Raw genomic sequence first — 27682 nt, forward strand, 5'->3', positions numbered from 1 at the left:
CACTGTGGAGAGAACTTTGTCAAGCATCTCAGCATTAACCAGGACAAAACTGTCCAGTATTTCCTCAGGTGAAAACAAACACTCAAATGGATTAGAAATAGTGTTATTAGAGGATAAAATATTGCATCTGATCGTATTCATTTTACCTCTGAAGTGGAAACATCAGAGTTTAATCAGGACATCAGTTTAGATTTGACTTGTCTGCAATCAGTAGGAATTAAAGTTAATGATGGTTTAGAAGCAGAACATTTTCCACTAAGGAGAAGGTGACTCTGTCTCTTTACAGACATTCAGGAGTTTGGGGCTGTTGTCTACGTTACAGTGAAGATCCTGCTAATTGTAATGCTCTACAGTACAACCGCCATCTTTGAATGGTGAGACAAACTGTTCTATGATATGAGACTTTGCAGCTGGAAACCAGTTGGTCTCTTTTAAATGTCAGAGTTTAACATCTGTCTGATGTTTTTTTCTTTCAGCTGGATTAGATCAAAATTCTCTAACAAACCAGAGAAGGTAAGCTGCATATATAAACATGTATAAAGCTCCTGTTGGGAAACAGTTTGAGCTGCAATAAATTCCCTGCAGAGCACCAACACCTCTCTGTGCTGTTTCATTTCCACAGGACGTAGAAGAAGCAGATGATGTCAGCAGGGTGGTCCACATTCAAGCTTTATGAGCCACAAAGAAGACGAGAAAGATGTCAAGTTCTCTGTTAGAGGAAGGATTTCTATTCTATCTTCTTTATTTCTGCATGAACATGTGTTATGTGGTGAAATATGATATTTAAATCATTCTGAAAAGTGATCTCAGTTCTAATTTCTAGTTAAACTTAATCATTGGTCGTCATTCTGGTTTGTCTTGTTTGACTTTCTGCCTCATTTTCTGCTGCTTGTTCTGCTGATTTGGCTTCGAGTCAAGAGTCCAGCAGGTAGACTGAACACTGGACTCACTGGTTGCTACAAACACACATTATAACTGTATTGTTCAGCTACACTGTGTAACTACAACATCATATAATGACAACAGGTGTGTTTGTATCACAACATGTCATAGATTCCCTTCACACGTCAGAGCTGTTTGCTGGAAAATAACTTTGACTCTCATTTGTTATATATATATATATATATATATATCATTAAGACTAGTTTTTATTATATTTATCTGAGTAAATTATCTTCTGATGGTCTGACATCATCCATCTTTTTCTCTGATGTACATATACAAATATTAAACACATGCAGGACTATATATAACATCTGTTTTCAGTGCTATGCTGTTCATCAGCTACATGTGTGAAAACACAATCATGTTTTTAATGTCAGTATTGTTATAAATGTAACATATAGAATGATTTATTACAGTGTCTATAACAGATTAATAAGTCAGCTGATGACCTGATGATGCCACACATTGGTGAAATCTTCTTTTACAGGATATGAGCAGTAATAATGAAGATTATTTCCATAATATCTCATGTGATTTCTGATGCTTTGCTGCTGCTGTAGGTTGTTAGTAGCAGCAGGTGGCAGTAAGGGACCGTCTCTAAAGTGTCTTGTGGATGCTTCTGTGGTGCTGCCATAAAGGATCCTCTTGTTGTTTATTTTATCTGATGTATGATGCACTCTTTATCTGTGAGCTGTAACCTCCTGGTTTGAATAAAAAACTTTGAAGAACATCTTTATTCTTATAAAACAAGCTGAAGTTTTATTTCAACTTGTGGTTTTATCCAAGGACAGGACTCTGCCAAAATGCATCATTTGTGGTAAAATACTAGCTCATGAAATCATAAAATCAAGCATGAATTCAGCACAGGGAGGGTCAGGGGGTCCATGGCTTTTTAATAGTTGCATGAAAGGGCTCTTCCAGGAAGATAAAGTTGGAAACCACTGTTTAAAACTATGCTGATACGCTTTATATGCATGCTTCATCATCATTGCAAATTTTCAACAAGAACTCCCCTTAGTACTTCAAGTCAAAGTGTAAAAACTCTGGATAAAGAAGTGCAGTAAAGTGCAGTTCAGGTTAATTTTAACATCCTACAATAAACTTTTTGTTGGCTGCCAGAAGATGGTGCTATTAGCAGGATGTTGAAACATGCATCCTGCTGGATGAGCTCAAGTGTTTCTGACAGTAGACCAAGGAGTTGAGAGAGCCCACTGGAGTCTGGAGTCATTGCTGTGTTTGTGTTGGTGAAGACTCTTCATGATCGCTGTGACCCAGCGGCTGTGATTAGATGCTGAGTGACAGCAGGTGTGTTTCTACTTAAACCTCATGTAGAACAAAAACTTTCTTCAGGTGTTCTCTGTGCAGGTACGGTGTGAATGTTTATGAATCTGATGATTCAGATATTTAACAGTTTCCTCTTGTCTGTGTGGATATGGCATGTGTTTATATGCTGTAGGATGTGGCTAAATATTAAATGACAACCTCCTTCTGTGTTCTGCATTCAGGCCAGTAGCCAGACTCCCTTCCACAATTCTTTGAACAAGCACATTTCTGGAAGCATAGACATTTCCCAACTGGTCACTACATCTAGCATGTTCACATTTCACACCTTTTACTTTGAGAAAGTTACAAAAATTCACTTTTACAGTTTTTTTCACTCTAAAACTGGTCTTAAATTCTATATAAATACTTTTATGTGTTTATTAAGTTCATGATTAAACTGTAGAATTTTAGCTGATGTTTACATGCTGATACATTCATTTATAACTCCTATTAATATTTTTGTAAACAGCAACATAAGTATTTAAAGTGTCATGGTAATACGAAGAAACTTAGGTAACGGTGACATACCAGGATGGGAATAAAAGAAAGGAAACTAGTTTGGTATCTATTCACACCCTTTGTGGCAATTAGACAAAATTAATCCTACAATCTGTATTTATTTACAAATGGAAAAATATAGCTCAAATTAAGCTTCAACAAGCAAATTTCAGCATCTTCAGCATCTTGAAGTATGTTCAGCTCCCTCGAAGCATTTCAGTTCAAACATTCAGCATTAACGGATTCACACTGCTGTTCTGCAAGCACAGCATTTCTGTGTGAAGCTGGTTTGTTTTTACAACCTCAGGCTCGGATCAAGTACCATCCTGTTGCTGAATTAGTTTAAAGGCCGTTTCTACCAAAGGTGGAAAAACAACCAATTTCAGCACCTCAAACAGAAGCATGCTGCCAAATGGGAGAAATGCTGCTCTGTATGAGATGTACAAGACAGCAGCAACCCACAAAGTCCTACTAAGAGACAACCAACATCGGGGGGATCGTTTTCATGGGGTATCCTGTATAATGTGAAAGGGGACCAGTGGAAAGAGATCATGAATGCATTCACATTGGATACGATACCCACTTATAAGATGGAAAAGCTCGATTTACTCACAAGTTGTTGTTTATAACCTTTATTTATACAGGTACACACACAGTTTATTTGTATAGCACATTTCATGTAATGAACAATTCAAAGTGCTTTACATAAAACAAAAGCATTACAGATATTAAGAAATAGTAAAAGGCAGCAACACATAAGAATCACAATAAAATCATAAATTACATTAAAATGATTAAAAGCAAGATAAATTAAAAAGTTACCGTGCAGATTTCATGCATAAGCACATGAGAAAAGAAATGTTTTTAACCTGGATATAAAAGTATCTACATTTGGTGAAAGTTTAATCTCCACTGGCAGTTTGTTCCACTTGTTTGCAGCATAACAGCTAAATGCTGCGTCTCCATGTTTAGTCTGGACTCTGGTCTGGACTAGTTGACCAGAATCTTTGGATCTAAGATCTTTGTATTGGAGTTGGTATTGGTGCTTCACTGATGATGGCTTTTTAATGTGGTTCCTAACTATGGGATGGGATGATACTTACAACTAATTTACAGCAGCTGTTCTGGAACCAAAAACTCAGCTCAGAGTAATTTAACCCAGAGTTTTTCTTTAGTCTGAGAGATCCTTTCTAGGACAGGCCCCAGGTGTGAGGCGAATGAGGCATAAAGCAGAAATAGTGGGAATGAACTAAAATCAACTACGTTGAAATACAGGAAGTAGAGTACGGAAGCGTCCAGCTGCCACAGCCATGAAAAAAATATCGAAGCAGTTTCTCGTTAAAACGAGATAGATTCTCGTTATAACGAGATATAAATCACGTTTTAACGAGATGTATTTATCTCGTTATAACGAGAATCTTTCTCGTTATAACGAGATAAGTTAAAAATGTATTTATCTCGTTATAACGTGATAGGCTATTACAGTAAAACGTCACGTTGTCGCGGGATGTTTGTTTCATGGGACGGAGTGAGATGATGGAGAAGGACGTGGAGCCACTTTATGCCTTTTTGAGGACTCGAAATCTGTCCGAGGAACGTATTTCCACACTGAAGGATGACAAAGTAAGTACTTATGAAGCAATCAGTGTACATGAAACCTGCATCGATCTACCACGTTCATTTGTGACCGAATGAACATGTAGTGTATTGGTCTAGCTTTGTACGAAGCCTAGCTTGAAATGACTTTGATTCCGTGCTTGTGTGCCTAATATATTCATAACGTATTCGCCCTGCACGATATTGGGTTAAACCACTGCTTCACGGTAAAGCTACATGCACGTTTATTTACATTTCATTTTGTGTCAACACCAAGCAGTCGGTACAGAACTTTACATTAGTCAAGAAAAAAGCGAGGGAAACTCGTTTATATCAGCTGCATCCTAACATAACCAAGCAACCATGGTAACTGCATTTATGCAATAATAATATACAACCAATGATACGCATTAATATGTAAAATCAAAAATCCATAAAATCCCAAACTGATAGTCATGATTGGAGCTAAATCATTAGTCGGGGGATGAGCGCCTCCTGTCGGTACGATGCACGTAGCGTAGCTCCAGGGAGGAACACCAATTTAGATTGTTCAAGTTGTTTGTATTTATTTTATTTTATCTTAATTACCAATTCTTTGTCCTTCCATGTGTAGTTTATAAACTCTGCAACCAAAGGGTTTTATATCAAAATAGTAATACTAGTTACAGAATAAGAAATAATCTTAGTATTTCTTTAGCATTTCTTGTTTAACTGTAGGTAGGTTATTATTGAATTCTGTTCTAGCCTAGCCTCTGCATGTCTATTATAAACAACTACTTTTCTATGATTATATTTATAGGAAAATACAAATTTAACAAACATAAAACATAACTGTTGAAAATTTTAAGGTGGCTGCAATAACTGTGCTGTGTTTCATTTTGGAATCAATGTTTGTCTTAATACTCAATACAAAGTTACTGTTATCTACCTTTTTGAATTTTGAGCCTTGAGTCTAAGTAACCTATACTGATTGTCTAGAAAAGTTAAGTTGATTCAATTATTTTAACCTTATTTAAAAGAGAAAATAAACATATCAACAAAACAATGACAATGAATTTCTTGTGTCCACAGATTGACATTTCTGACGCTGAACACATGGATGATGGATGTCCAGCCATGAAGTGACAAGATTCCTGTTTGAAGATTTTGAGGAATTGGAAAACCACAAACTTTATTCATGGATCTAGACAGAGAACATTTGAACTCTCTAATCAAGACATACTTCTCAATGGGATTAAACCATAAAGAAATATTGCTCTCACTCAGCACCATTGATGGAGTGGTGATCAGCCTTCGGACACTTCGAAGGATTATGTCAACACTGAGGCTTCACAGAAGAAAAAATCAAAGTGACATTCTTGATGTTGCATTATTTCTTATGGAACAACTGCAGACATATGGTAAACTGAATGGATACAAACTGCAGCATCTTAGATGCATACAGGAGGGATTTGTTGTCACCCAGAACACAGTAAGACAGTTCTTGAAAATTCTGGATCCCAGAGGTGTTGAGCTGAGACGTCGTAATCGTCTCAGACGTCGACTATATCACAACCCTGGACCAAACTTTGTTTGGCACGTGGACTCTTACGATAAACTGAAGCCATATGGAATTTGTGTGAATGGGGCTGTGGATGGGTTTTCCAGGATGGTTATCTGGCTTCATGCCTACTCCACAAACAGTAATCCTAAAGTTATTGCTGGGTATTTTATCGCAGAAGTCGAGAAAAGAGGGGGTACTGCAGCCAGAATTCGTACAGACATGGGGACGGAGAATGGTACAATGGAAAACATTCAAAGATTTTTATGCCTTGAACATGATGACAGCTATGCTACAAATAGCTTCAGTTTAGGAGCAAGCACCCACAACCAGCGTATAGAGAGCTGGTGGGCTTTCTTGAGAAAACACCATGCACAGTACTGGATGAACCTTTTTCAAAAACTGAAGGATTCAGATAACTTCACTGGGGACTTCTTGGATAAGCAGCTGGTTCTTTTCACCTGTTTGAAGATCATTGAGGTGTGTATGTGTACCAGCAAGACATAATTCACATATGATAAGAACATACTTTTAAATATCTAATTTTGGAGCATGTTTTTTGTTGCTTTCAGGAAGAACTCCAAAATATTGCTCATTTATGGAACACTCACATTATTCGTCAGAGCAGAAATGCCATTGCCCCAAGTGGACGACCCTACATGATGTATACCGTTCCGCAGCTTTTTGGTGGTCAAGATCATCTGAAGCAAGTTTCTGAGCAAGCTGTGGAAACTTGCAAAGCACAGTGTCTTCAGAGAGGACCATACCCATGTGATGAGACAGTGTTCTCACTGTCCTGCCTTCTGATGACAGATAACTTTCTACACGCACCATCCACGCCAGATGAAGCAATTGAACTGTACTTATTTTTAAGAACTTGCATTCGTACAAACCTGTAAGATATGTGACACTGGCACATAAAAACTGAGTTGTCTGCGGCTTTTTATCAACCGCTATGTACTCACAGTTGAGTCCATATTGTCCTAGCATGCCCCTTCATTTATTGTCCTCATAGCTTTATGTTGTGTATGCCTGAAAACATGCTGTAACATATACAGTATTTGAACATCAGAAAGACACCGGCCTTTGTTTACTCAATTTGCCTTGAAATTTATATCCTTGTAGTTAATTCTAGATTACACAAATTCTTTCAATTTCACTTTTGCAATGTGTAGTCTTTGGAAAAATACATAACCTATTCAAATTAGATATATTCTGTAAATCTCACACTGCTCAGCAAATACATACAATATACTTTCCACGTCTCATAGAAAAACTTCCCTCAAGGTTCTTTGTATAATTGCACAATGGTGTCATTTATAAACTGATCATTCTTATTTAAATATGGTGAAATGAACTGAAAAATAAAGGTCTCTAATGACATTCAACATGTTCTTTTTTTAATGAACACTTTGCAAAAAATTTTATTACAAAACTAAGTATTGGCAATGAAACCAACATTTGTGTTTTCCCCAGAATTATTTAACATTTTCAGGAATGTTGCAACATGTATTTCACAAAGTAATCATATAAAAGGCATTTAACAAGTGCTCTTAAAGTTCCTTTTGGCAAGAGATTCTCTCCTTCAAGATGATAACAGTACAATATAGTGCAGATATGTTTAACAAGTGAAAACAGAAACCTCAAAAGTAAACATAAGATAATATTTCTACATATATGATTAGAAATACAAACATATATTTTTGTTGTAAACCAGAACATCATGCTTAATGCACATGAAATGAGAAAGCAACATGAAAAGAAAAAACAATGCCCTGTGAAAATAGAAATTTTAAATCATATGATAGACCCTATTCTTCAAACTTAAACTGATGAAAAACTTTGAAAAGCTTTATACAGTTATACGTTAATGTTAGCTTATATATCTGTCTTTCACATTGTTGGAGTAAACTTTTAACCATATTTAAATGACTGATTTGTTTCACTGACAGAAATGAGAAATTCAAATTGATATTAGTTTTACAGTTGTGCACTGCCTTTGAACATGTTCCTGATGTTGTCTTCACTCTTGTAAGTCAAAGGCAAATTTTTTTTCTGAAATACATTACATAGGAATAACACCTGTACACCAAAACATTTATGGCAAATCAGTGCACATTTCTTCCGTTTCTGGAAATGATTCCAGCAGGAACTTCATTTCGCTGTTATCTTAAGCGATGTTCATGACATAGCAGCTGTTGCTGCTTAGTATATTGTCAAGCTCCACACGCAGTTCTGGGAAGGACATGTATGTCCAAGGTAGTTCCAGGACTGGACCACATGTATGTGCTACTGGCCGTCGTGCTATTCCATCTAAAGATGTGAAGATAACTTCAATTTTATTAATACAGAGCACATCTGACCCAGTTGTAAATCGCAAAAACTTTCTGAGACCTGCTTGATCCAGCCCCCTGATGTACTGTTGCAGGTACCGCAGGCTCTGGCTTTCAGCTTGTGTAGCAGGATTAGCATCCAATAGTTTCAGTATCTTTCTTGTTGTTGGTTTCATGTTTTCATACATTTCATGAATATGTAGTTGGCTCTTGAAGGTATGTGCAAATGTTGTTCTTGCAACTTCTGACATTTTATCAAGGGCATACTTTGGCTGTTGAATGATCAGCTTATGGGCAACATTTAAAAGCATGGCTTTCAAGTTTTCTCTTGTTGGGACAGATTTGGCACCCAAACGATCTAATAGATCAAGCAGTTCCTCATGTTCTTCACCAAGAAGATCCTCCAGTAAAGCCTTGTTCACAAGATCTCTCTCCTCTGGACTGATGTACAAGAGGAGGGACTCAAAAAGTAAGTCTGGTGACACAGAGTGCTCTCCAAAAACTAGTGCCACAATGAAAGCTGGCGCAAGGCGGCTAGGAAAATAGCCATGGTCCTGAAAACCCTTCAAAAGGATTCGTCCAACTGATTTCCATTCTTCCTCTTGTCACTTTGGGGAAAGTAATGGAACTCTCATGTCTTGCCCTTCAGCAGCACAGTCCAAAAACTCTGTCCAAAAAGCAGAATAGACATCTCTGGAGACTCCATCAGCATCTGCTCCTATTTCATCAATAAAACTAAATTTGAGTTGATAGGTGAGCAAGCTTGGATCTTTGAACTATGTTATCAGTTCATCCATAAGCTTTGTTCTGTGAAGTTTTATGTTGACAATGTCATATCCTGACTGCTCAGTGTTACTGTGTGCTTCACTATATGAAGAACTCACATTAGATGTGTGGAGCACATAGGTGGATGCCAGCTGCTCATTGACACTGGAAGTAGATGGCACAGTGTTGGTTGTGAGAGACTGGTTGTTTGGACTTGCCAGGTTAAGGGCAGATGAAGAAATATTAAGAATCACAGAATCTCCTTCATAACCTGACAAAATGGACACAGCAGATGCTGGGAGCAGAATAGCAGATGTAGGTTCCTCAGTGGAAGTAGATGTCAATGCGGTAGAGTTGTCTGAGATAGACTGGTTGACAGAACTCACCAAGTTCAGGGTAGTTGATGAAACATCAAAAACCACAGATTCCCCTTCATCACTTGATAAAATGGGCACAGTGTCATCCAGTTGCCATGCCAGTGGTTCACCAGTGTAAGGACCTATCATGACCTCAGAGGAGTTAGATGAATGTGAGATATTGTTTTCATCTTCTGATTCATTTTTCTCTGTGTCTTCTTCTGGAATATTGATGATTTCTGTGATACTCTGTTTCCTTGTACAAAGATAAAATCTTAACATTCCCATTTTGAGCACAGAATAAAGATCTCCAACTGTAATGTCTTCATCTAATACTGCATCCTCTTGATAATCTAAGATATCAAAAGTGAATTCTTCCAGTTTTCCATTTTTAGATATTCCATTTGGAAAAAATAGTTCCTTTGCAACACGTAAAATGTCAGCTTTTTTAGCTTCCTTTAGCAAATCAACTCTCCTTGTTCCACCTCCATTTTTTTTACGTTGTTGTTTCCCTTCATGTATCCATCCTAACTCAACTTTTCTGGTCTTTCTCACTGCCAGTTTGTTATTCCTCAAATATGCCTTCGGATGTGTTTGAGTTGCCTCAGGTTCTTCATCAGGTTCCTCTGGTAGTTTTCCAATTCCCATCCGTTTTCTGAGCTTTTGAAGCAATGTCTGCCGCTGTGTGTCTCTCTCACCATTTCTTTGGTACTGAGAACAAAATCTTCGGGTGGCAATCCTGTCACCATAGATGGGAATGTAGGTGGCCAAGCTGTTGTCATCCATGCTTTCAATCGTTGACATGCCAATCTGCAAAATAGATGTACAGTTATTTCAAATATAAAAAAGGAAAATAACAGTTTTAAACAATACTAGACAGCAGCCTACTGCACCTTACAGAAGAATGTATTACTGTAAACACGCCATATTCACAAGAAACAAAAATCAAGACAGTTTATGACGCTGGATGTGTTGTGTCAATAAAAGCGTATTGAGTATTAAGACAAACATTGATTCCAAAATGAAACACAGCACAGTTATTGCAGCCACCTTAAAATTTTCAACAGTTATGTTTTATGTTTGTTAAATTTGTATTTTCCTATAAATATAATCATAGAAAAGTAGTTGTTTATAATAGACATGCAGAGGCTAGGCTAGAACAGAATTCAATAATAACCTACCTACAGTTAAACAAGAAATGCTAAAGAAATACTAAGATTATTTCTTATTCTGTAACTAGTATTACTATTTTGATATAAAACCCTTTGGTTGCAGAGTTTATAAACTACACATGGAAGGACAAAGAATTGGTAATTAAGATAAAATAAAATAAATACAAACAACTTGAACAATCTAAATTGGTGTTCCTCCCTGGAGCTACGCTACGTGCATCGTACCGACAGGAGGCGCTCACCCCCCGACTAATGATTTAGCTCCAATCATGACTATCAGTTTGGGATTTTATGGATTTTTGATTTTACATATTAATGCGTATCATTGGTTGTATATTATTATTGCATAAATGCAGTTACCATGGTTGCTTGGTTATGTTAGGATGCAGCTGATATAAACGAGTTTCCCTCGCTTTTTTCTTGACTAATGTAAAGTTCTGTACCGACTGCTTGGTGTTGACACAAAATGAAATGTAAATAAACGTTCATGTAGCTTTACCGTGAAGCAGTGGTTTAACCCAATATCGTGCAGGGCGAATACGTTATGAATATATTAGGCACACAAGCACGGAATCAAAGTCATTTCAAGCTAGGCTTCGTACAAAGCTAGACCAATACACTACATGTTCATTCGGTCACAAATGAACGTGGTAGATCGATGCAGGTTTCATGTACACTGATTGCTTCATAAGTACTTACTTTGTCATCCTTCAGTGTGGAAATACGTTCCTCGGACAGATTTCGAGTCCTCAAAAAGGCATAAAGTGGCTCCACGTCCTTCTCCATCATCTCACTCCGTCCCATGAAACAAACATCCCGCGACAACGTGACGTTTTACTGTAATAGCCTATCACGTTATAACGAGATAAATACATTTTTAACTTATCTCGTTATAACGAGAAAGATTCTCGTTATAACGAGATAAATACATCTCGTTAAAACGTGATTTATATCTCGTTATAACGAGAATCTATCTCGTTTTAACGAGAAACTGCTTCGATATTTTTTTCATGGCTGTGGCAGCTGGACGCTTCCGTAGTAGAGCGACCTGAAAGACAGCATGAAAATCCAGAAACCAAAAGACAAAGTTAAAACATAAACCTGAGAAATCTTTATAGAGCACATCTTCTCATGCTGTGTTTAGAAAAGCAAAAAACAGATATGAATATATACACATAAAAATACACATAAAATACTAAAACAGAAAGTTAATCGAGACATTTCAGATTTACTTCCAGATGGACTGAAATGGAAATCCTGTGGATTCTGATGGGTATTTTTCTATCATAAAATAAGACACAAAGAACTCAGAGTGAAGTCAGCTTCATCGCGATGGGGAGAGACTGTGGTTCAGCACTCAGAGAGTGTCTGGTGTCAACTCCAAAGTCTCAACCCCAGTGCAGCCTCTTTATTGAGCAGCTATCACACTTCAGTAGAGCAAGCAAAGTTCTCGCAAAGTTCAAACAGGGAAACACATCAGCATACAACACTTTATGACCCTTATCACACAGAGCTGTGACCACCACATCCTGTCCTCTGCAGGGTGGGTGAGACCGCAAATTATTACCCATCCTTAAGGGAGAATCTTTAAACTGTCAACTTCTGTTTCCTCTAACATTTCCCTCCTGTTTGACATTTAAAGTTATCAATTCCAAGCATAAACCAAACATAAATTAAAAACATAAATCAAAAATATGTGAAGAAATGCAAATATAAAACAAAGTCCACTTTTCAAAGCATCAGACTGTATCACTTGTCTTCACATTTTCAATACAGGCATCATAACAGTGAACATTCCAGACCTGTGTCTGTAGCATCAACTGGGAGTGGAGCATACTCCCATGACAACATAAGTTGTTGCGCATAAGCATGTGAAATTGCTCGAGAAATCATGGATTTAAGACATGGAATCACACAAGAAATCAGAATGCAAAACAGAATCAATACTGATAGGAATGGAGCACACACCCTTAATATCACAGTCCACCATGGTCCACTAGTAATGCAAAGGACAATGTGGTGAGACATGCTACAGTCACAGCGCACGCGTAGGTCCAGCAGCAGTGACGCCTTGGTCTACGTCTCTGCTCCAGATCCTCCATTTGTGCTGGTTTCTGAGTTAAAGGTGCTGCTTAAGGTGAAATGGGATCCGTTGGTTTCTTCACTGGCGTTGATACGAATTATCACTAAAAGATAATCCCTATTTGTAGCCAGAGGCTGTGGGTTTTAATCACAGCCCTCCTTCCCCCACTCACAGCAGCCTTACTTTGCACTCAGAAGTTTGCAGTGACTGAAATGTATCCAGCTGGGTCTTTCTGCTATCTTGACTGCCGTAGGCGTTGTCAGCAGCACTTGGTAAGGCCCCTCCCACCGTGGGCTGGACCAGGTTTTGCACTTGATGACTTTAATGAAGACCCAGTCTCCTGGTTTCACCAGCTCAGGAAGGTCCTGTAAGGGAATACAATCGGAAGGCAATAAACTTGCATTGATTACATCTTTTTGCTGCAGAACTTTCCTCATGTAGTCTGCTAAAGTGTTTTCATCATTAGCATGCTGTAAGTCTTTAGAAAACACTGGTAGTCTGTAAGGTCTGCCATGAATGATCTCAAAAGGAGTTAATCCTTTGTCAGAAGGGGTTATTCTCATGTATAGCTTTACTAAATCCAAACATTCAGGCCAGGGCCTTCTAGTTTCTTTCTTCCATGCACTTTTTCAGTCTGGATTTAACTGTCCCGTTTGTCCGTTCTATTAATCCGGCACTTTGAGGATGGTATGCACAGTGGTTTTTCAAAGTCATTTTGAGGTGTTCTGCCATGTCTGAGATTAGTTTGTTCACAAAGTGTGGTCCATTGTCACTATAGATTATTTCTGGATTACCATGGTTAGGTATAATGTGTTTACAAATTGCTTTTGCCACAGTCAGTGCATCAGCATGTTTAGCTGGGACTATTTCAACCCATTTAGAATAAGCATCAATCATTACCAGACAGTATTTATGTGGTCCGCTCTGGTTTAGTTCAATAAAGTCCATGTGGAGTGTCTGAAAAGGATATTTTGGTTCAGGGAACCTGCCCCTCTGTGGTCTCGTGTTGCCTTGTGGGATATGTTTAATACAGATCACGCAGGATTTACAAAAGCTTTTTAAGTAAGATTTTAATCCGAAGGCTGTGAACTGCTTCTCTATAATGTCACTCATCCCCCCTGTTGACACATGACATACACCATGTGTCACCAATGCTGCTGCTTTAAATAAAGATTTTGGGAGAACAGGTTTACCATTAAGTTCATAAAGTCCTGTTATCTGACTTGTAGCTGCTCCTTTAGTAAGCCAGAGTTGTTTCTCTGTCTTAGACGCTGCTTCCTGCATGTCTCCCAGCACCGTGTGGTCAATAAAGACCCCCTGCTGCTGCTTAGCAGAGTAGAGATCATTGACCCCAAAATGCCCTGCTGCTGCTTGCTTCGCGGTTGCATCTGCAAACCTGTTTCCTGTTGATACATCATCTTGTTGAACAGGGCTGTTTTAAGCTGTTGCTGATACGGGCCTTTTTCGTCAGTATCATATCAAAAAACAAAAACCCACGGCGAGTCCTCCTTTTATTTCTATGGCCCTCGTATGTGGAACAGTCTGCCTGAGGACGTGAGGGGAGCACCTAGTGTGGATATTTTTAAAAACAGACTCAAGACCCACCTTTTTAGTTTAGCATTTTAATCATTACTTTTATTATTACTATTGTATTTATTCATTTCTTTATTCTTAACACACAGGCTGTATTCAGCTTCTATTTATATTATTAATTCTCTTATTTCACGGGTTCTCTTATTTTATGGGTCTTAGCAATATTAATATTACTTTTATACCCAGGTTGGTTTTTAGATTGTTTTAGATTTGGTTTTACAGTGTTTTATCTCAGTGTTTCCCCACACCACTAGACCCCAGAATTTACGACAGCGTTTCCTTGGTCCTTTTAACTTGCTTTTATCCTCTGTGATGTGTGTGTGTGTTTGATGGGAAGGGGGGGGGGGGGGGGAATGGGGCTTTCTGCTATTGGGTTGGGGTTCTGGGGGATTTTACTATCTGTAAAGCACCTTGAGTTGCTATTTTTATGTATGAAAGGTGCTATATAAATAAAGTTTGATTTGATAGAGAATGCCTCTGTGTATTTTGAATTCTTTCTCAAACCGTATGCGGAAATCATCCACTTCTTCATTTGGCTTCTGTTTTACAGCTGCAAGGTGGCTGTAATTAGCCATTTTCTTAAAGGCAACACGCACACGGTCAAAAAGTGCATCTAACTGAGTTTTATAGGCTCCAGTTATGTCACCATCTGCTGGGTAGGGGCTAACTGCTCCTACCGCATCTCTGCCTGTATAATCTCCTCTCACTCTGCCCCAGTCTTTCCCCAAAGAGGACATCATAGCTTCTCCTGCCTCGTGAGCATTCAGTCTGTAGGAATGTATAATGTCAGTTATGTCCTGGACCCAGTCATCAGGATTCTCACGAGGAGGAGTCACACCTGCTACTGCTTTGGCAGCTTCTTCAAGAGTCCATGGTCTGAACACATACATGTGTCTGTCAGCTGTCTCAGGATTAGGATTAGCAACCTGAATCATGGGGAAAGTCTCTGTGTATCTGGCTGGTGGGCGCACACTAACTGATGGTCTTAAGTCATATGCAGGTGGCAGCACCGGATATAACGGGGTTGCCGGGCCTGGTTTAGGTGAATCTGTTACTGGTGGAGCAGTAAGAGATGCAAGCGGGGACGAGGTCGGGGTCAGAGTAGGTGGTAGTCTGCCTCTTCTGGGAGTACCCTGGGTGGCCGAAGCAGCTCCACCCGAGGGGCCTGGTGCGGGCTGAACAGGTTGGTCCCGTCTCCTTGGGTAGACGGGACCGGTCTCGTTATCACCAGGTCTTACAAAAGCTGCCATAGCAGCCTCTTCGCCCTTCTTTCTTTCTTTAGACTTTCTAATATTATCCCTGCGAATCTTAGACTCCTCTAACGACCTGTGCGCACACTCCAGCTCCTTCTTTTTCTTATCTGCCTTCTTACCAGTCTTACCACTTACACTTGCTTCCAGCTTATCTACTACTGTCTGCCACTCATCTACCTTCAACTTCCCTGTCACCCCATATTTGGGGACCCATTTTTCCAGAAACTTGACGTTATCCGGATTTCTCTGATTCATGTACTTCACATTGCCCTCTAAGGCGACTGAAGATTCACTGTTTCCCATATTGGGTCTGCGTTGTGTTATGAAATTATGACCTTAATCTCGAGAGGTAAATTGACCTACTTCACCAGACCACTGGCTTGTGTTATCACCGTCAGGTTTCCACCAGTGCGATGCTTCAGTCAAATCTACTTCGAGCACTCACTCTCACAGCCACTCACTCACACACACTTCTGCCTAGGCTCTGTCCCTGTGACTTCTTTCAGACGCTTTACCTTTAACACTGCTCCCAAGGGTTCTCTGGCGTGCGTTTTTACACTGCTCCCAGAAAATTTCTGGCGTGTTCTATAGTGCTGCTCCCAGACTTAGTCTGGCGCACTAAGTGACTGCTCCCAAGAAAAAACTTGGCGTCTATAGCACTGCTCCCAGGAACCACTTGGCGTGTTTTACCAACACTGCCCCAGATTTAATCTGGCGTGTTATAACAAAGACTGCTCCCAGGTTTAACCTGGCGTCCATTATTTTTTTCCCTAGCGTCACTCTCTTGCTTATACTCACTCCGGGTTCGGTGTCCTCCTCAGTCACGGATCCCGTCAATCCACCGCTGGCAGGATGAGCATGAAGTAAATCACCGGCCTGTTGGACAATTCAGTCGTCAGGTCTTTCCTCTCAGCCGTCCTGATGATGGCTGCCCGCGCGGGTTTCGGTGTTCAGGCCTCCTCCTGTCAACGAATGGGTATGTTGGGATCCGGGTCACGGCACCAAAAATGATGGGTATTTTTCTATCATAAAATAAGACACAAAGAACTCAGAGTGAAGTCAGCTTCATCGCGATGGGGAGAGACAGTGGTTCAGCACTCAGAGAGTGTCTGGTGTCAACTCCGAAGTCTCAACCCCAGTGCACCCTTTTTATTGAGCAGCTATCACACTTCAGTAGAGCAAGCAAAGTTCTCGCAAAGTTCAAACAGGGAAACACATCAGCATACAACACTTTATGACCCTTATCACACAGAGCTGTGACCACCACATCCTGTCCTCTGCAGGATGGGTGAGACCGCAAATCATTACCCATCCTTAAGGGAGAAACTTTAAACTGTCAACTTCTTACTCTAACAATTTGTAAAATATTTTAATTGTTTATTTTAACTGTTAATTGTTGTAATTAATACTTTTTGCTGCCTCGTGGCCAGGACTCCCTTGTAAAAGGGATTTTTTAATTATAATGGGACTTCCTTGTTCAGACTAGTTTTTATTATAATTATCTGAGTAAATTATCTTCTGATGGTCTGACATCATCCATCTTTGTCTCTGATGTACATATACAAATATTAAACATATGCAGGACTATATATAACATCTGTTTTCAGTGCTATGCTGTTCATCAGCTACATGTGTGAAAACCTAATCATTTTTTAATGTCAATATTGTTATAAATGTAACATATAGAATGATTTATTATTGTGTCTATAACAGATTAATAAGTCACCTGATCATGCCACACATTAGTGAAATCTTCTTTCACAGGATATCAGCAGTAATAATGAAGATTATTTCTACAAAATCTCACCTTACATTATATCTGATGCTTTGCTGCTGCTGTAGGTTGTTATTAGCAGCAGGTGGCAGTAAGGGACCGCATTTAAAGTGTCTTGTGGATGCTTCTGTGGTGCTGCCATAAAGGATCCTCTTGTTTATTTTATCTGATGTATGATGCACTCTTTGTCTGTGAGTTATAACTTCCTGGTTTGAATAAAAAACTCTGAGGAACATCTTTGTTCTTTTAAAACAACCTGAAGTTTTATTTCAACTTGTGGTTACATCCAAGATGAGGACTCTGCCAAACTGCATCATCCATCCATCCATCCATTTTCTTCTGCTTATCCGGAGTCGGGTCGCGGGGGCAGCTGCCTAAGCAGGGAAACCCAGACTTCCCTCTCCCCGGCCACATTCACCAGCTCATCTGGAGGGATCCCGAGGCATTCCCAGGCCAGCCGAGAGATGTAGTCCATCCAGCGTGTCCTGGGTCTTCCCCGGCGCCTCTTTCCGGTGGGACTTGCCCGGAACACCTCGCCAGGGAGGCGTCCAGGAGGCATCCTAACCAGATGCCCGAGCCACCTCATCTGGTTCCTCTCGATGTGGAGGAGCAGCGGCTCTACTCTGAGCCCCTCCCGGATCACCGAGCTTCTCACCCTATCTCTAAGGGAGAGCCCAGCTACCCTGCGGAGAAAACTCATTTCGGCCGCTTGTATTCGCGATCTCGTTCTTTCGGTCATTACCCACAGCTCATGACCATAGGTGAGGATAGGAACGTAGATCGACCGGTAAATCGAGAGCTTTGCCTTTTGGCTCAGCTCCCTCTTCACCATGACAGACTGATGCAGAGTCCGCATCACTGCAGACCCGCACCGATCCGCCTGTCGATCTCCCGCTCAATCCTTCCCTCACTCATGAACAAGACCTCGAGATACGTAAACTCCTCCACTTGGGGCAGGACCCTATCGCAGACCCGGAGAGAGCACTCCACCCTTTTCCGGCTGAGGACCATGGTCTCGGACTCGGAGGTGCTGATTCTCATCCCAGCCGCTTCACACTCGGCTGCAAATCACTCCAGTGAGAGCTGAAGATCACGGCCCGATGAAGCCACCAGAACCACGTCATCTGCAAAGAGCAGAGACCCAATCCTGAGGCCACCAAACCGGATCCCCTCGACACCTCGGCTGTGCCTAGAAATTCTGACCATAAAAGTTATGAACAGAATTGGTGACAGAGGGCAGTCTTGTCTTGTCTTTAACCACCTCAGCGACCTCAGCCCCAGAGATAAGAGAGCCAGCACCAGCTACCCCAGACTCTGCTTCCTCATCAGAAAACGTGTTGGTGGGATTGAGGAGGTCTTAGAAGTATTCCCTCCACCGCCTCACAACGTCCCGAGTCGAGGTCAGCAGCCCCCCATCCCCACTGTACACAGTGTTGACGGAGCACCGCTTTCCCCTCCTGAGCCTCCTGAGATGGTGGACCAGAATCTCCTTGAAGCCGTCCAGAAGTCATTCTCAATGGCCTCTCCAAACTCCTCCCATGCCCGAGCTTTTGCCTTAGCGACCGTCGAAGCTGCGCTTAGCTCGCCGATACTCATCAGCTGCCTCTGGAGTCCCACAGGCCAAAAAGGCCCGATAGGACTCGTTCTTCAGCTTGACAGCATCCATTACTGCCGGTGTCCACCAACGAGTTCGGGGGTTACCACCACGACAGGCACCGACGACCTTATGGCCACAGCTGGGCTGGCCTCGTCGACAATAGAGGCACGGAACACAGCCCATTTGGACTCAATGTCCCCCGCCTCACCCGGGACATGGTTGAAGCTCTGCCGGAGATGGGAGTTGAAACTCTTTCTGAAAGGGGACTCCACCAGACGTTCCCAGCAGACCCTCACAACATGCTTGGGTCTGCCAGGCCTGACCCACCATCTGAGTCAACTCACCACCAGGTGGTGATCAGTTGACAGCTCCGCCCCTCTCTTCAGCCGAGTGTCCAGGACATGCGGCCGCAAGTCTGAACAAGGTGTTCGTTATGGACAATCCATGACGAGCACAGAAGTCCAACAACAAAGCACCACTCGGATTTAGATTAGGGTGGCCGTTCCTCCCAATCACACCCCTCCAGCTCTCGCTGTCATTGCCCACGTGAGCATTGAAGTCCCCCAGCAGAACGAGGGCGTCTCAAGTTGTGTGTTGAGGTGAGCCCAACTATATTTAGCCGGAACCGCTCAACCTCGCGCACCAGGTCAGGCTCCTTCCCCGCCAGAGAGGTGAGATTCCACGTCCCTAGAGCTAGCTTTTGCAGCGGTGGATCACACCACCAGGGTCCCGACCTCTGGCAGCCGCCCAGCTCCTACTGCACTTGACCCCTGTGGCCCATCCTGCAGGTGGTGAGCCCACGGCAGGAGAGGCCCATGTCTCCCTTTCGGGCTGAGCCCGACCGGGCCCCATGGGCAAAGGCCCGGCCACCAGGCACTTGCCTCCGTGCCCCACCTCCAGGCCTGGCTCCAGAGGGGGGCCGCGGTGACCCACGTCTGGGCAAGGGAAACCTTGGTCCTTGTTTTTTCATCATCATAAGGGCGATCTGAGCCACGCTTCGTCTAGTCCCTCCCCTAGACACCTGTTTGCCATGGGTGACCCTACCAGGGGCATGCCCCCCAGACAACATAGCTGCTATGATCAACAGGACGCACAAACTCCTCCACCACAATAAGGTGGCGGCTCAGGAAGGAGCAATGAAATGCATCATTTGTAGTAAAATGCTAGCTCATGAAAGCATAAAATCAAGCATGGTTTCAGTACAGGTAGGGTCAGGGGGTCCATGGCTTTTTGGCAGTTGCATCATCTGTGCTCAGTCGCCACTGAGCACAGATAATGAAAATGCCACTCTTTCCTTTGCATGTTTACAACCCATTCCCATCGTCCCTGCATCAATGACACCACAGCCAACTCTCCTCTAGCATGTGAGCACAAAAACCACCAACAGCAACAACAAAGGTGAATAACAGCATTGTGTTTGTGCTGTAGAAGCTACTGGGTGTGATATGGTCTTTATAGCTTTTACTTCTTTTTAGCTCATTTCTCCAGATCTCCTCATTCATAAGTATGATTGCATCGCTCTAGTTCAAACACATGCTCCATGTCTCTGTTTTTGGTGTATTTCTGTGACAGTGCTACAGCCCGACTGATACACAACATCATTTTCAGTGGTTTTATGTGGATGCACAGATTTCTTGAAATGATTCTATCTTCACAGAAAACTTTTAAAAATGAAACTGATTAATTCTCCACGATATATATAAAATGTATGAGTGTTTCATAAATGTTTACTTTTTATTTCAAATCTCCAGTTGTTATTTACACTGAGGTAAATAGACATATAGACAAGTCTACTGTTGTTTTGTGTAACTAACATGTTAATGAAAGGGAATACCTATATCTGTGTCCTCATAATGCTTATCATGTTTTGTGGAGGGAACAATAATTTACCAATTGTCATGATGAAAAGATTACACTGCAGAGTACACACCATACAGTTCATGACAAGAGTGTTTTCACTCTACAAGTGTAACAAAACACATGGTGCTGGTGGAGGATGGGTGTGATGAGAAGAGTATCAGAAAGTATAATAAGTAAATAGAGGAAGTTGATCAGTTGGGCTCATATACAAGTGTTGCCATGTTTTTCTATATATATTTCAGAAAAACAACAGACTAAACTAACAAAAACAACCCATACTAAAACACATCTTTTTTCATATTGCATGTCTAAAGATTCAGAGGATTAATGACAGTGAAGCATGAAAAATAAATATTAAAAAAGAAATTAGCCATTCAAACTAATGAGCTGAAGATGCTGCAGTGAGGCGACTTCCTCTTTAACACAGGAAGGATGAAGACAGATTAAACCAGATATATCTGAGCTTTTTGTATGAGTTTTGCTTTTAAAAAGAGAAGTTGGTTATTTGTGCTGCTGCTCATCAACAGAGAATCTACTAGTTATCTGTTCCTAAAACTATACGGCTTTGATTTGGTAAGAAAAAACATACAGAAGTTGATATTTTCTAATAAAACACTTTAATGGGAACGTTTGATCTTTCTCTTTTTTCAGCCCCAACACAAGAGATGAAGGAGGAATGTAGGAGTTTCATGGCGGCCCTGTCTGTGAACGTGGTGACAGTCAACATGTTACTGAGTGTCTTCTTTCTTTCAGGTGAGATGTTTGTTCCTCACTTTCATTTATAGACAATATTTCAGTTATTTCCACTTTAGAATGCTGATATTGTTTAATTTTTCCGCATTGTAACATTATGTTCATCATTAATCTGGTTTTACAGGTGTTTTTGCTGGTTGTAAGGAGACATCACATCTCTTCATCACTGCACCAAAGGAGATGGAAGCACTGAGTGGATCTTGTTTGCAAATCCCATGTAGCTTTACTCCATCAGGCAAAGGGTTTGACAGCCAGGTAGAGATCTTTGGAATTTGGATTAAAAATGAATCGGACATTCGCAAGAAGGAAAATGTCATTTTCAACAGTAGTAAAACAGATAACGTCTATCCAATGGAAATTATTGGAAAACTGAATGAGAAAAACTGCATCACTCTGTTTTCTAATTTAACCACAAGTCATACAAACACATACTTCTTCAGAATTGAGAGCAAACCGGACAAAGCAACGTCTCGTTGTGATCATCTTCAAATAAGAGTTAAAGGTGAGAAAGTTTTCTATCCATCATTACAAAATTATTATTAAGAGGAGAAATAAAAGTTACAGCTTTGGCTCCACCAACCCTCAGATATAAACTATAAAAGGATTATAAAGTATGTGGTCACATGTTACAGAAATCAGTCGTATAAACTTGTTTTACATTTTAAATTTCTTCTCATTCAGCATCGTCTGCATTATCTCACCATGATTTCACAACAACCGTATTTATTGTATGAACAGACTGTTCTGCAGACGTTTAAGAGGAGGAAGTGCTGAGTCATGATATCTTTATTACCTTGCATAAAACAAAATGCTTATTGTTTTAGAATTTAAATAATCCTAATATTATTGTAACTTTGGTTATTTTTCAACTCAGGTGGATTTTAATAGAAAGAAACATGATGTGATAAAAGTGTCTTGACCTTCAGAAAATGTTGAGTTTCCTTCTTTACTGCAGCTGTTTTTAGTTGCTGCCTGTTTGAGAGTCAGTCCTCCCTCAGTTTAGTTTGCAGTGAATAAAAAGAAGCTGGAATGAAACAGGCTGAAATGTAGAACAAGTGTTTTTATTTAACAACATGTCTGTAACAGTAAATCATCATGTACGTCAGACATCTGACTCTCTCTGCTTTACCTTTCTTACACCACCACCTAGTGGTGAGGAGAAGCAATAGAAGAAAATATGACCCAGCTGAAAGAGTTCATCCTGCTACATTTATCTACAGCCACGTCATTCATTTTCTTTAGCAGTCATACATGTTCATACCATCACACTGCCTCCCTCATGGTTAACACATGATGTGCTTTCAATCATGAGCTCTTCCTCCTCCATAACACATTATGAACTGATGTAAAACAATAAAGCTGAAAGTCAACTCTTCAGTCACATCTTGATAAACTTCATTTAAATCAAAAACAAACACTGATTTGCTTCTGTGTAATGTCTGTTATGAAAACCCAGATTCTCCTCAGAGACCCAGAATAGAAATCTCAGGTGATGTGAAGGACCTGAAGGAGAAGGAGTCTGTCACTATAACCTGCTCAGCTTTCACTCCCTGTCCACACTCCCCTCCTGAACTCACCTGGAATCTCCAACAAGACTCTCACAGACAAACAGAGGAAAACACAGATGGAACCTTTACAACTAAAATCCAGCAGAACATCACTCTGTCACACACACATGATGGATACACCATCAAATGTTCTGCCAGATATCCTGTGGATGGAGGAAAACGTGTGAAGACATCAGAGACAGAAGAGACTCTCAGTGTTTCATGTAAGTGATCCTGTCAGCACATCATGGTTCAGCTGCTTCTGATCAATAAAGTTCATGTGTGTCACATTTTCCTCAGATGCTCCTAAAGACACCTCAGCATCGATCAGTCCATCAGGTTTGGTGTCAGCAGGTAGCTGGGTGAAGCTGAGCTGCTCCAGCAGAGCCAAGCCTCCCATCAGCAGCTTCACCTGGTTCAAGATCAGCACAGAGGGACCCGTTAATGTGTCTGAGGGACCGGTTCACAGCTTCAATGCAACGGATGGAGGAGTTTATTACTGTGTGGCTGCAAATAAACTGGGAAACCAGAAGTCCCAAGAAATACGTCTTAATATTAAAGGTAAACAGTTAATTTACTGCAGTCTCAGTCATGGCTGCTTCAGTTTTGTTGAACAGAGGAACCCGTTAATGTGTCTGAGGGATGGTTTACACAGTTAACATCACCAACATGGCAGATATAGAAAGTTACTTCTGTGTGGCTGCAAATATTCTCGGGATTCAGACGTCATCATGGTTTCATTTGAAAAGTGAAGGTAAAAAGTAAAGTTCTGAAGAATTTTAAGATATCTCCCTCCACAGACTTTGATAAATATTTTGTGTCACTGTGTAAAATGTTTACTGTTTGTCCTGAAACTCTGTTTAAAATAACATTTAACATCCGTGTTGTAATTTCTTTTGCAGACCCATCAAACAGCTCAGTGTTGATTAAATTCGGAGGAATTGCTGTGATCATCATACCCATCTGCCTGCTTGTCTGGTTTTGGTAAGTGTCTGCATCTATTCATATTTCCTTCCTATTAGCAAAGTTTCAGCTTGACTGTTTCAGTGTCTAAAGACAGAAACTGCTGAATGAGTCAGCGTTGAATACATGTCACCAGGTGACATATTTATCCTGGTTTATTCTCACAAAATACTGTGATAATGATAGGAGACATGACTTCATCACACAGTATGAGGGGATGAATCATTTTCCTGTAAGACCAAACCAAAGCTATTCATCATCATCATCATCATCTTTATTTGTCAGACTCAAGGTCCATAAAAAGAAACATCAAACAAACACAACAACAACAACAACTGTTATAAAAGACACTTATACCAGTGTTTCCACAGAGAAGACTGGTAACATACTGTACTAAAACTAGGATTCACCAGCATCAGGACAAGGCTGTTTTCAGAGTTATTCAAGCGACAGAGAACATCAAATTTCTCATTAGTGCCTGAAAGGTACTGACACGAGCGTGAGAGAACAAAAAACTGGCACAGCTGGACCTGGGCTTCTTGAGTAGAACTCTTAATGCATCATTGTAAGCAACTTTAAGCTTCTGTAGACCAGCTCTCTTATATTTACACCACAATGGAGCAGTGTACAGAGGTGTACAATAATTTCTGAAGAGTTGGATTTTTACATTGTCTGAACACATGTGAAATTTCCAAGCCAAAATATAAGCTTGGGCATACAGAGTGCGACACTGTTGATATATATCATCATCATCACAGAGCTGATCTGTGATGAAGTGACCCAGATATTTAACTTTAGAACAGACAAGTTGTTCAGACAAGTAGAAGTCAGGGAAGCACAGTTCTTTGTCCACTTTGGTCCGACAAATTAGTACAACACTCTTTTTTGCATTATATTTCACATCATACTTTAGTCCATAGTCAGAACAAACATTCAGCAGCTGCTGAAAGCCAGCACTGCTCGGGGAAAGTATGGCCAAATCATCAGCGTACATGAAATGATTCACCAGACTCTTACCAATCACACATCCAGTTCTACAGTTGTTGATTGTAGTTGATTGGACAACTCATCCATGTACAGGTTAAACAGGGCAGGAGATAGTAGCCCCCCCGGCGCACCCCATTACTGACACCAAAGGAGGCTGAGATGGTATTGCCCCATTTAACCTGCATCTATTGATTTGAATACCAATATGCCAAGATTCTTACAATGCTTTTATGGACACCTCTTTGACTCAATTTATATAAAAGCTTAAAGTGGTTGACCCTGTCAAATGCCTTAGATGCATCAATGAACCCCATTAACACAGAGGAGTTTTGTCTTAAATACATCTGTGCTGCCTCCTTCAGACCATAAATGCACAGATCTGTTACCAACTTGGATTTAAAACCAAACTGGTTATGAGTTGTTTTTATAAAGTGACACAGGCGATCAAGCAATATCTTTAGATACTTTAGATATAACACTAGCTAAGGCTATTGGCCTGTAGTTATCCAGGCTCCCAACTTTGCCAGCCTTGTCCTTTATGACAGGCACAAGAGTAACAGAAAGTAAGGAGTCAGGTAACAGTCCATGGGTCATGAACCCAGAGAAACACAAAGCGAGCAGTACAGCAGTCTTTGGGCTTGCATACTTTAGATGTTAATATTGTCCGAGTCATTAGAGCTATTAATGTCTTTTAGTAAACAGTGTAAAATCATTTACAACAAGCTTTACTGATTATATGCAATGTCATTTGAACTTCTTGGTATTCAAAGTCAAACAGAATGGGCACAAAGTTGTTCAGAAAATATCCACAAACCAGAAACAGAATGAAGTTTTTTTTCTGATGAATTCTTATTCTTCATTGGTAGCAACCTGCCTTTTAACTCAAAACACTGAATATTCACTGTGACATGTCTCTAATGTCTTCCAGGAGGTTTAAGAAACGTCCAACTCAACAAGAGAATCAGGTGGGTGAACATTAACTTAAGGAGAGTTTTTAATAGTATTTGGTCTAAACAATGAGGTGACAGAGTTACTTCGACTTCGGTCTCCAGAGTATGAAGCTGTTCATAAAAACCCAAATTCTCAACAACACTTTTGACCTTTACATCTAATATTTTTAATAAAAGAAGAAGAATTCTTGGGAGTTTATTATCTAAAGAAGTCTTAACTTTACCTAGAAAAAGATATGTACAAGAACTTGTTAAAGTTCATTAGCCCACTGTTGTTTTCTGTAACTAACATGTTATAATGAGAGGGAATAATATATCTTCGTCCTCATAACATCTATCATGTTTTGTTAATGAAAAATTATTTATCAAGAGTCTTTGTGAGTTTTATTAAAAAAATCTAATGCATAAGGAGAGTCATAATACAGTCACAGGACAGAATGAAAACTAACAGGAGGTGTGTTTATCGTTTTTTCTACAAAGTCTGGGGAAAAACAAACGTTACACACAGTTGGAGGAGGACGTCGGCTGTCTTATGTATGAGAACACCACATATGGAACACATACAGTTCTTACATGCTGTTCTTCTACATGCACTAGTACTAAAATAAGAAGAAGAAAAATTATATTAGTCCCTCAGTGGGGAAATTGCTTTGTTGCAGCAGTGCAGGAGCAGTAAGCAGAAGCACACAGGTGATATAAGAAAGAACACACACACAAATAATAAATAATAATATGTAGATTATATGGTCAGACGGGGTGAGTATGTACAGTGTATAAACATGTACATAAACATGTATATAAATATATAAACACAGTTTACATGTGTTCATTGTAAAGTCTGACAGCCGCAGGGAGGAAAGACCTGCGGTTTCTCTCCTTCACACAGCGAGGATGGATCAGTCTATCACTGAAGCTGCTCTCCAGAGCAGACAGGGTGTCCTGCAGGGGGTGAGACTCATGGTCCAGCATGGATGTCAGTTTTACCAGGACCCTTTTGTCACCTCCCTCCTGTCCAGAGAACAGCCCAAGACAGAGCTGGACCTCCTGATGACTTTGTCCAGCTTCTTCCTCTCCCTCTCTGTGATGCTGCTGCTCCAGCAGACCACATCGTACAGGATGGCTGATGCCACCACAAAGTCGTAGAAGGTCCTCAGGAGTTCCCCCTTCACTCCTCAGAAGATAGGTTCAAGATTCAAGGAATCTTTTTTATACCGTGAGGGTAATTTGTTGTACAGCCAGCAGTAAAAACAATCAGTCACAAACACACAAATAACAGTAAATATTTAAAAGAACTATGTTAAAAAATAATAAATTTATAAAAAAATTAAAACTACTTGTTCAACAGGGCAATGGCTGCAGGGACAAAAGAGTATTTGTGTCTGTTAGTCCTGCATTTTGGTAGGATGTACCTGCGCCCCGATGGAAGCAGTAAAAATTCACGAGCCAATGGGTGGCTTTGATCTGCAAGGATTAAACGAGCTTCGTTTAGCACTCTGGTTTGATGCAGGGCTGAAAGTTCATTCAGGGAGATCCCTGCAATTTTCCCACATAGTCTAACAATCCCCTGCAATCTATTCAAAAGTGATTCAATAAAAGAAGAATAAAACATTTGCATAAAAGTCCTGTCAACATTAAAAATACGAAGCTTCCAATAAAAATACATGTGCTGGTGAGTCTTCCTGCACACAGCGTCCACATGAAGAGCCTGCTCTGACCCTTCCTGTACAGTTTGAACGTGTTGTGAATCCAGTCTAGTTTATTGTTTAGGTGAACACCCAGGTACTTACAAAATCC

General features: G+C 40.5%; 3 protein-coding genes across 4 annotated transcripts in view; 2 read left to right on the forward strand and 1 right to left on the reverse strand.

The window, feature by feature from the left end:
* LOC121628601 overlaps positions 1–27682 on the forward strand; it is a 285114-nt gene that overhangs the window by 92663 nt on the left and 164769 nt on the right. The window lies entirely within an intron of this gene.
* Positions 1–27682, reverse strand: part of LOC121628616 (sialic acid-binding Ig-like lectin 9) — a 40476-nt gene that overhangs the window by 7594 nt on the left and 5200 nt on the right.
* Positions 21378–27682, forward strand: part of LOC121628609 (sialoadhesin-like) — a 50255-nt gene continuing 43950 nt past the window's right edge. The window contains exons 1-4 of the mRNA XM_041967734.1: positions 21378–21441; positions 21566–21943; positions 22898–23212; positions 23289–23549. Coding sequence (XP_041823668.1) covers positions 21378–21441; positions 21566–21943; positions 22898–23212; positions 23289–23549 — 1018 coding nt within the window. The remainder of the gene's footprint in view (positions 21442–21565; positions 21944–22897; positions 23213–23288; positions 23550–27682) is intronic.

This window comes from Melanotaenia boesemani, chromosome 18 (assembly GCF_017639745.1).
Source record: "Melanotaenia boesemani isolate fMelBoe1 chromosome 18, fMelBoe1.pri, whole genome shotgun sequence".
Classification (NCBI taxonomy): domain Eukaryota; kingdom Metazoa; phylum Chordata; class Actinopteri; order Atheriniformes; family Melanotaeniidae; genus Melanotaenia; species Melanotaenia boesemani.